At 49.5% G+C, this 10,267-nt stretch overlaps 1 protein-coding gene across 1 annotated transcript in view; it reads right to left on the bottom strand.

Moving 5' to 3' along the window:
- LOC102369104 (perilipin-3-like) overlaps positions 1-5,079 on the bottom strand; it is a 5,419-nt gene extending 340 nt beyond the window's left edge. The window contains exons 1-6 of the mRNA XM_014527213.1: positions 5,054-5,079; positions 2,907-2,994; positions 1,181-1,466; positions 605-798; positions 259-381; positions 9-175 (exon numbers count right to left, since the gene is read on the bottom strand). Coding sequence (XP_014382699.1) covers positions 9-175; positions 259-381; positions 605-798; positions 1,181-1,466; positions 2,907-2,969 — 833 coding nt within the window. The 5' untranslated portion in view covers positions 2,970-2,994; positions 5,054-5,079. The remainder of the gene's footprint in view (positions 1-8; positions 176-258; positions 382-604; positions 799-1,180; positions 1,467-2,906; positions 2,995-5,053) is intronic.
- Between the last annotated feature and the right edge of the window lie 5,188 nt (positions 5,080-10,267).

Raw genomic sequence — 10,267 nt, 5'->3', positions numbered from 1 at the left:
TGAAGTGCTTGGCGGGGGAGAAGAAAGCCTGAAGCTCTTCCATACTGCTGTAGATCTGCTGGGCCTTGTTCTGGAGAGAACTTGGGAGCCCCTTGATGCTGCCCAGGAGCATGGAGCAGTTTGATTTCAGTTGCTGTAGAAGATGGTCAGACATGGCAAGTGCCTGAACTTCAATCTGCAAGGAAGAAACAAAAAACACACTCAAGTATATGGAAGCATCCCCTTTCAGAGACGCACACAGACACACAGACACACAACCTCTGCCGAGTCAGTGTCCTCTTGCCCTTTAGACTGCTCCTTGGTACATGCCAGCCACATCTGGTACAGCTTATCCTGGCCATCTTGAAGCTTCTCATCTACAATCTGCTTGGCATAGTTGATCTGAGGAGAAGAGAGGATGTGCATGAATAGCAAGCATGATGCTCATGCTTAAAGAGGAGTTTCCCAACCTCCTTTCTGGAAGAGGTTCATAGGCAGAGGAAACAGTATATTAAACACTGCTAGGCTTAAGTGCAGGGGGCTACTTTTTCTTTGAGAAAAGAAATACTGCTATCAGAAAAATAACCTAGCACACATTCAGGGAGAAAGGAAGATATATTCCTACCAGGTCCACAGCTTGCTGAAGCTGGGCCAGGGCCTCCAGGGTGCTCTGCCTGGCATGCCTCATCTTGCCCAGGGAGTGCTGGTAGGCTCGCTGCTGCAGGCTGGTTGAAAGGGAGCCCAGGCGCACATAGTAGCTCTGTCGCTGCTTCTCCACTGGAGCCACCTCTGCCCCCTCCACAGGGGTGGCAAGTGCAGCTGTTGAGAGAGAATAGAGGTTACTCTGGCCCCCCTGATGACTAGGAGACTGGCAATTTCAGGCATCCCATAGGGATGTGGAATGCTCTTCCCTTATAGGATGTTTGGAGACACTGGCCAATACCTACAGCAGGCAAGAGGGCAGCTAAAAGGAATGCAGCTACCAGAATGAAGGGCAGCTTCTCTCCCCTGAAAGCATTAGCTGAGGATGACAGGTGGAGAGGACTTGTATGAAGGAGGAAGGGGACAAGAGTGGCATGGAGCTAAGCTACAATGCAGATGCAGAGTCAAGGACACAAGTACATCTTAGTTTGTAGCTTGTGCATTAAAGTGCCAGATTGGGGGGGGGGGGGGAGAAAGATGGGAAAGAGGAGCTTATTACCCAGTTCCTCATCAGTCATGGGGAGGTAGTGGTCCACCCACTGTTCCGATTTCTCTAGCACCACATCCAGGCCACTCACAACCTTCTGGCCCAGAGATGAGCCCATCACAGTGTCCATGCTGCTGGTCACTGCCGATCTGGTCTTCTCCACACCCTCCTGGACAGCCCCTTTGGCCACATCTACTACACTGGACACAGCAGCTTTGGCTCCAGCAACTGTGCTACAGACTGCATCCTTGGCCCCTACCACAGTTGCCACCACAAGGTCTTTGGCCTCCACAGGCACCTAAGACAGAAAGCGTATTTAGAGGAAAGAAGAGCCCCTAGATCAATTCTTATCTACTCCATCTTGCTCAGTTATCTTTTCCAGGTTGGCAAGTAATCATTTAGCCCACTGCTGCCTCCTTAGATAAAGTGGTTTTTGAAGTTTAGGGGAACCTAGAAGGCCCTTTGCATTATAAGTCTTACAGTTTCTAGTGAAAAGTGATAACCAACTGCATCCCCATAGCTTGTGGTCCAGGACACTACACTGCTCTCCTTTTACAAAGGAATCTGGAGAACTTGGGGCCTTCTCCTCCAGCTTTGAGAGTGGCTAGTCACTGATACAAGTCAATTGTTTGACTCCCCCTCTCCCCCCCCCCCCCCCCCCCCTTGCAGTTTGAGAGGAGTTAAATTTACCTATTAAGTCTCCCCAGTCTTTCTAGTGGGTTTTGCACTGTAGCAGACTATTCTCAAAGGAGGACCATGCCACATCTTTCAGGAATGACTCAAGTAGCCTGCTTGCTCTTTCAGTTCTCACCCCACCTCCTTAAGGAAGCCCAGTTCCAAACCACTAGCTCTTACTCAAGCCAGATTTCTGTAGCTTGTGTTGCCCTCATTCCTCACTTGCATTATATCATGGATTGCCATCTACCCAGCTGAGCAAGCTGAGCCAGACCGAGCTAGAGGCTTGAACAGACTCCAGCCAGCCCCTAACCTTCCTTCAGGTCTTACTTCTACTACAGACAAAGCCAGAAGGGACCATTACAGCCTCCTCTGCATCATATGGGCCAGAGAATTGGACTGCATGGTTGCAGCTTTAGGTTCAGAAGTTTGAGTCAAGGCTCATATAGGAACCCATTTAGTTAAACTTGGATTCTCCATTGCCAGAAACATTATCCCATGTTCACCCTGGGAACAACCTGGTCTGGTTGCTAGCATCTACAGCTGACTATTTACAGGCCCTAACTAGGCAGAGGACAGGCTTCATAGTCTCTTCCTCATACAAACTCCTCCATCTGTAAAAAGTTTGCCTTCATTCCCACCTCAAGGTCAGGCACACAGCTGATGGGTAGCCCATCAGCAAGAGAATGAGGCTCTGGAGAGGAGTTTCATTTCTGACCTTCCCCCACCAGGGTGTTAAGTGTCCAAAGCAGGGTGCTGTTAGGCACCCAGGTGGTTCCCATCCCCAATCTTCAAAAGGTCCTGTAGCAGGGCATCAAAGAAGTGGTAACTCAAGGCATTCAACAAGGTCAGCAACAGCAATCTTGGAGTTTAGATCAGGAGCCACCAAGATGACTTCCTGGCACCTCTGGGCAAAACCTAGTTCTCAGAGTTCCCAACTTAGCAGTTAGTGAAGCAATGGCTGATACTGGAGTTTGGCCATCCCCTTCCTTGGCAATAGGCACATGCAAGCTAGAGCCATGATCCCACCTGCCAAACAGCTGGTTTCCCACAATGGGCTCACCTGCAGCTCTTGTTCCTGGGCTGCAGGGCTGCTAGCCTGTGGTTCATCTCCACTGGCAGACATGGTGAAGCAAGAGGTCACTGCAAAACTACAGGGGAATAGAGCAAGTAAAGCAGCTGTTGTGTACCTTTACTGCAAGATTGCAACATCATGCACAAGGGGCCAACCAGTTTTTTGGTCCTTCAGCTCCCACCACAGAGTCACCCATTTTACATGGCTTGGGAGCAGTGCTGTGCAGCAAGGTTAGACTTTCTAGAGGACTTGAAACATGCAGGCTGTAACCATTAGTATTTCTTAGCAGGAGGTTGCATCTTAAGGCCCTGCCCCTCATCATCAACACAAACCCAAGGCCAGCCATGACAGAATGGCTCCTTAAAAGGTGACATCCTCTGTCAAAGATTAGAACAAGACCATACATCTTGAAAGCAACCATACAGGCAGCCCAAGGCACTAGGGGAGGGTCATTAGCAGTCAGGACAGAGACTGCCTCCACACTGTTAGTGGACACCTTATGGTTATTCTCAAACCCTTGCATGCAAGCAAGGCACTGGCACCAAGGTGTGCACAGTACAACTGCAGCCAGCTTGGCTCCAAGGGCTGCCCTGAATTTCCTGGTGCAAGCAGTCGAGCAGGGCAGGGTTGCCCCAACAACTTTGGGTGTCTAGCATTAGGAACCCATCCTGGACTCAACTGCTTCAAGCATAATATGACCACCAGCAGTAATCCTATTACCACCCATTTGGGACATCCAGCCCTCCTACTTACTACTTCTTAAGATGTGCTATGTAAGGAAGTGTAGGTGGCTTTGAGGTAGACGGCAGAAGTCCAGCCCCTAACACCCAGGAAACACAAGGACAGCCCATACAACTTGGGCTGGTTGATTTCCTGGTTGGCCACAGCTATGACCCAGACACAGTGAGAGTGTTAACCAAGGCTGCTCCATCACTGCCAATGAGTGACAGAGGATACAAGGCACCCACCACCACGTGGCCAGCATGCTTTGTGGCAGAGCTAGCTGCAAGGCAACAGCCAAGGCTGCCCACAACAGTCAGACTCATTCTGTGGGATCTGAGAATAGGAAAGAGACTGCCTCTAGGACCACCCATCTCTTGAAATCCTTTGGTGCAAAGGCTACATTGAGCACAAAGACAGCACTTCCAAGAGGTAGCACATTACTACTAGCACATCTTTTTCAACTCTAGGACCTAGAGCAGCTTGCTATAGGTAGCCAATGCCTTTCTATAGCAGGGCAGTGCCTCTGAAAAGCTAAGCCCAGCTGCAGTTGGTTCCACAAGACTAAGCAGGATACAAGCTGAAGAATGGACCCTCACATCTCATTTCTCCCAGCTCAGATTTCAGGATACCTGCCTACCCCATGACATGCCAGTGTCAGGGGATAAGATTGCTTGCACTTGCTGTAGCATCTCATCGTTGCCAACATCAGTGACCCCATTAAGAGGGAGCTATTTGTCATCAGCACATCAGCTACAGTATGTGTTAGCAGAAGTTAATAGCCAGAAGTGCTAAGCTTTGGACCTTATTGGGATTTTTAAAGACCAAATAAAGCAATCCCCAGATATGTAGAAGCTGATAAACAAGCAAGAGTTACTCAGTACTCAAATATACAGCTGAATCACATCTCCACAGTCTGTCCCCCTGTGAAGAGTTACCTCAAGCAAGAACCTCATGCTAGAGCCAAAAGCCTCCTAATTCTGGTAGAAGAACAAGAGATGCAGGAAGGGAACATCCTCATGCAGACAGAAGGAAAATTCACTAGACCATAGGAGAAACTCAGACTTTCACCTCTAGGCTTATTTTTCCAGGCATTCCACCCCATGTATGGAAGCCTCCTTCTTTGAGAGGTCATTCATTCAGGCATCATTAAAAAAAACAACAACACACACACACACACACAAAATTTTTTTTTCCATATTGTTCTTCTGGGCAACTGAGCTGTTAGCTTGAGATATCATACTAAGAAACAAGCACCAGAGAAAGGTTAAGGCCTTCAGACCAGACAAGTCCATATAAAGCACTTTTGCAAAGCAAGGCACTAAGCCATGCTCTATTATAAGAGGGGAAAAAACCCAGATCCAAACACCCTCCAAGCCTAAGAACCATCACCTAAAACTTAAGACCTCACTTACCTACCAACAGCTTTACTCCACAACCCACCCCCCTGCACTGAGCCCTACCCCCTTGGTCAGTCTTTATATACCTGTGATGATGTCATCATCACAGTGCTGGCCACTTGATAGACAACTCTGAGGGCTAATCCAGAAGCTGTATACTCTCCCTTGACCAACCAGGCTGTTAACTCTTTGGGGGAAGGCTGCCTTTAACTCTGTGTTAGTAAGCACTTTGCACAACAGGGAGGCCTGCTGAGGTCTCTAGGTATTACTATCACACAAATAAGAAATGAGTATCCAGTGCCAAAGTACTAGGATGAAGGATGACTTTTCTTGACTTCTGTAAATGTGTGAACAATTTGCCTGCATGTGATTTCATGGAAGGGCTGCATTAAAGTAAATAAGAAACAGGTCCCTAAGGTGCATACCCCTCCACCTCCTGCCCCAGAGACAGAAGACTGTCAGAACATGCCTATGGCCTTATTAATGCCCTCCATTAACCTTGGCACCTCCCAGAGAAGGAAGCTTGCCTGAAAGATCACTCCAACCCAAGCTATCTAGCTGGTTGCTACAGCAGGACCACAAAGTCACCAGTGACCGTCTCCTCATGCAGGAGGAATCTGTACACAATGGAAGTCCATGCTGGATCATTGGCCCTACTGAACAGGGCCTGTTTGGATCCCACAGGTCTGCAGGGCAGCAGGACTGTTGCTACATCATTTTTCCCAGTCTCAAGGAATGGCCCAGGCCTCAGATGATCTGCCTCTTTGACTCTGTGGAGTCATTTATATCCCCCTCCAATGGGGATTTATATCCCCTCTCCAGCCGATGTCTTGTATTGTGTGGGGGTATGGACAAGTCAGTGTGGTTCAGCACTGTGCAGACATACAGCCATCTCCAACCCAACTTTCCCTCCTCCAGAGGCCAGCAGAGTTGCTCAGGCTGAAGCTTCTGCATCTGAAAGGAAATCTGTGCGATGAGGTAGATACAGCAGGGGCCAGGCAGTGGCCTCCTGCCTTGACGATCCCCTCATGGGCACACAGCACAGGGCCTGGTGCATTCAGGGCAGATGTGAACAATACCTCAGGGGGAGGCATGGCCTTGGAGGTGCATGCCTCTCCACCTCTTGCCCTGCCCCAGAGCCCCCCTCTGCTTCCCCTCTTCCCTTGAGACTCCCCATTTGACTCTTTGTCCCAGTGTCCTTCCACCCACAGTTGCCTTTGGGATTCTCTTCCAGTTTCATTCTCCCGCCTGGCTAGGCGCACCTTGTTTTGCTCCCTGCCAGCCACCCCAGTCTTCACCCCAGCCAGTTCCTGTAGTCAGGTTTAGAGCTGCCTTTGTGCATCAGCTGGATGGCACTCCTGCAGGTCTGTTCAGGATGTTTACAAGTATCTCCTTCCAACTAATCAGACCAGGGCTGGACTTGGGCCGCCATGAAGGGTTTGGTCTGGGAGGGTTCCCAGTGATGGGGTCAGGCTTGGCTGTGGGAGGCATCCTCTTTCTCGGAGTGCACGTTGCCAGCAAGGGATCTACTAGCTGGGTGCAGTGGTATGGCTTGGGGCTTTACCCCAGGTTTGTGCAGTGAAGATGTTCTGGTCACGTGCCTGGGGGCTGCTGAAGGAGTCCGAGCTTAGATGGTGTCAGAGAATGGGAAGGGTTACTGCTGTTTTTCTACTTGGCAAAGGTAGGGCTCCCAGTGCTGTTTGTTGGACACTGGGAGTTTGACCAGTCCATGCTGCGTGGAAATGGGGTGGACCCTGGGCCCCCCCATGTATGCTTATGTTGGGGAAAGCACCAGCGTTGGGCTCCAGAAGGTGCATGTGGGGCTTTCGCAGTCATTTCCTGTAGTCAGGTTGCTCTTCTTCTCTTCTTCTCTCAGCTTCTTCTCTTCTCTCTCAGCTTCTCTCTTCTTCTCTTCTTCTCTCAGCTTTTCTCTACTTCTGCCTGGATACCCTTCTAGTCCCTAGTCCAACTTCTTCCCCACCTCCTCACTCCAGGCCTCCAGACTAGTCTGTGTGGCCTTACTCTAACTATAGGTTATCTTCATGGGATCTCCTCAGTCACATCTCTGTGGTGCCTGGTTCAGCTGTGCCTCTATGCCTCTTTTCTCTACAAGTAACCATGGCCATTTGCCCCTTCCTTTTATTGGGCCCAGGGGCAGGGAGGCTGCTGCGTGCCTGAGTAGCCCCTCCTGCAGAGCCAAAGTCCCTGTAGTCATGCAATGTTCTTGACTGTTTTTCATGCTGTGCGGGGCCTTAGACAGCTAGAGATAGCTATTATAATGTCTCTCACTGCAGTGAGCCCCTTTGGGGCTAGAAACAGCTGATCGCAGACACCCAGCTATTATTTAACCACCACATACTGGACACTATGCATGTAAGTCCCCTAAACATGGGGACATACCCAGGAACAGAATCTAAATGCTGATCTAGCCACATAAGTGACTTACTTGGCTAAACCAGCTAATGTTGTGTCACAAGCTCGTAGAAGATAAGTCCTGAGCTTTATGTAATAAAGAAATGTCTAGTCTTAAAAGCAATCAGTAAAATCCTTCCACCTCCAGACATCAAACGACTTGTTAGGCCTTGATGTTTTCCCACCTCAGCTGACACAAGTTCTTTTGAGTCTTTGTTAGCAATGTTGAATGCGCTAGTGTAGACAGCCCACTAACTGCTGACAGCAATATCAGTGCTGTGCTGGATAGCCAAGCTCCCTGAAGAAGTCGGTGATGTCATAATACGAATGTTATCAATTGGTTCCACTCAAGGCGCAGTGCACTCCATCCTGGATTTAAAGGCACCACAGTCTGTGTGGACCAAGGCTGAACCAGATTGGGGGGTGGGGGCAGAGCTGACAGCTGATCTCATCCTGAACCATGACTCCCTCTGTGGGCCTTATCAAATCCTCCAGATGAATGTTTTCAAATGTGGGTATCTACATTAAAGTGTCTAAGTGGGAAGGTGCTGAGCACCCATGGAAGTCACAGAGGGGTGAGGCTGGCAAAACTGGAAGTGCAGTGTGGGAGACAGGACAGGTGGGAAGGCTGGGGGGAAAGTAGAAGATCTGTGCTCAGGATCTTTCTCCTGGATGAGCTCCCTTGGATTATTGGTATTGGTGATCACTGATTTTTATTCATTCATTCACCAGATGTTCAGGGAAGCCCAAAGCATCACCAGTAATTACATGAAAAGAAATACTGGAGTGGGTGTCAGCACTGGAAATGCTCTCCGTAGCAGGGTACTGGGGTGTGCCTGCTACTTGAAGGGTGCAAGCAGCCTGAGAGGCCAGTTGCAGGTGGTGAAGGGGGCTAATGAGAGGTTCACCTGACAGGAAGAGGGCTCAGGCTGGAGCTATATAAGCCCAGAGCCTTCCCTGATCAAGTAGTCTTTCCCTGGCAAGTCAGGGGTTCTTAGCAGTAAAGCAGTAGGGCTTTTGAAAAGACCTGGATTTGATCTAAATACCTCTGCAGGCCTGGGAATGGAGGCAAGCTGGCTGGTTAGATAGACTGGGTTTTACAGGCAAGTAGCCTTTGTTTTATGTTAAACCCCTAGGGTTCAGTTCTCTGCCAGAGGGCTGAGATGCTTCTGATTTAAGCTGCACTGGTAGTTTATTCTTGAACCTTGCTGTGATAAGATCAAAGCCTACTTGGAGAAGCAGTAACCCAGGAGCCCACAGACTGAGACTGGGGCCCAATAAGGGTTCTAGGAGCCTAGGAAAAAGCTGAGGCCTGGGCCAAAGGGTCCACATGCCCAGGGAAGGTCTGAGCCAAGCCAGAGGGTCCATGAGCCCAGAGCTGGCTAAACTGGACTAGAAGGTCTAAGAGCCCAGAGGAGGGGCTGCATGCAGGACTAGGGGTCTAAGGGGCCTGAGTATACAAATGGGTAATATTGAAGAGAGAGATACCCTGTGAGGCTCGGGGTGTAGTGTAGGGAAGGAACAGTGGCATGCATTGAGACCTTAAGGCTACTGGTCCCTGGAGGGGTACAAATATGCATGTACCCCTTGAAACTACAGGGGCACAGCCCAGCTGAGAGAGCCCATTGAACTCAAAAGCTGAATCAAGGCTGTTGGGAGTCCAGGAGAAGACCCAGGGGTACTGCAAATGGACTAAGGCTCACTCTAAGGTTTGTGGGCAGCCCCCCTGTTGTTCAACCTCTAGTACAAAGCATGGTGGGGGAGCAATTGAGGGAGGGCTGTAATGGAGACTGAACTGGGCAGGAACCACCCCTGGGGCATGAACCTGCTGTACTCTCCAAGCAAAGATGAGGTAGATTATCTCCAACAGGAGCGATTGATGGAGACCAGGCTGGGATGTGGGAGAATGGTGGAGTTGGGGCCTGATCATGAATGACTTGTGCCTCCTGAGGCTGGGGGCCACAGTAACTGCTAGGATCATATTGCATTTTGCTCAAAGGCATTCCACGTTATAGTGAACCTGCAAGAGGGGCATGGCTCAATTTTGATTTGGTTTTAACTGTACAGTCAAGAAAGGTATTCCACTGTGAAGCTAGGAAGTAGATCACTTTCTCCATACCTTCAGGGGGGAGACTTCTAGTTCTTAAGGCTGATAGATTCTACCGTCTTTGGTCTGTGGACCTAGGGAACAAAACTGTGGTCTTACTGGTGCCACAATGTCTAACACTCCTATTCCCCCATTGTAAAGACCCCCCACTATCCTTTATGGAAGCAGATTTGAAAGACATTAAATAAAAGCATGTTTGGATCTTGGGCAGGTACAATCCCAACACTCACAAGCTGAACAGAATACACTGCATGTACTTGGACACAGTAGCTAAGATGGCTCTTGCTAAGATCAAAGGAACACTAAAGGTCGCCTCAAGGCAATACAGTAGCCAGAAAACCTAGGTAGAGCTCTATGCAGTGTCTGTTCAGGTCAGATAGGTGTCAAACCTCTTCAAAATGTAATTAAGGTCTATGTGTAAAACTCCAACCCACCTCCCCTTGGGGCCTACTTGCCAAGATGGGGGTGAGGGGAGGAAATCCTGAAGGCATTTAAGCAATTTAGAAAAGTAAATGGCTTCTGTAAGAGCTTGTTGTGAAGGAAAGGGGACACAAAGGAGCAGAGAAGCGCAGGGATTTGGAAGGGGAAGATAAGCTGATTAGAGCTCGGGTAAAGGGAAGTGTGATGGTAGGTGTGGGAGTTGAGTATAAATGTGGGTTAGAGGCCCCACATGTCCTTCGCTCCTGCACAAGCCTCCCTCCTGCACATGC

This window comes from Alligator sinensis, unplaced genomic scaffold (assembly GCF_000455745.1).
Source record: "Alligator sinensis unplaced genomic scaffold, ASM45574v1 scaffold376_1, whole genome shotgun sequence".
NCBI lineage: Eukaryota > Metazoa > Chordata > Crocodylia > Alligatoridae > Alligator > Alligator sinensis.
This window is presented reverse-complemented; position numbering and strand designations above follow the sequence as displayed.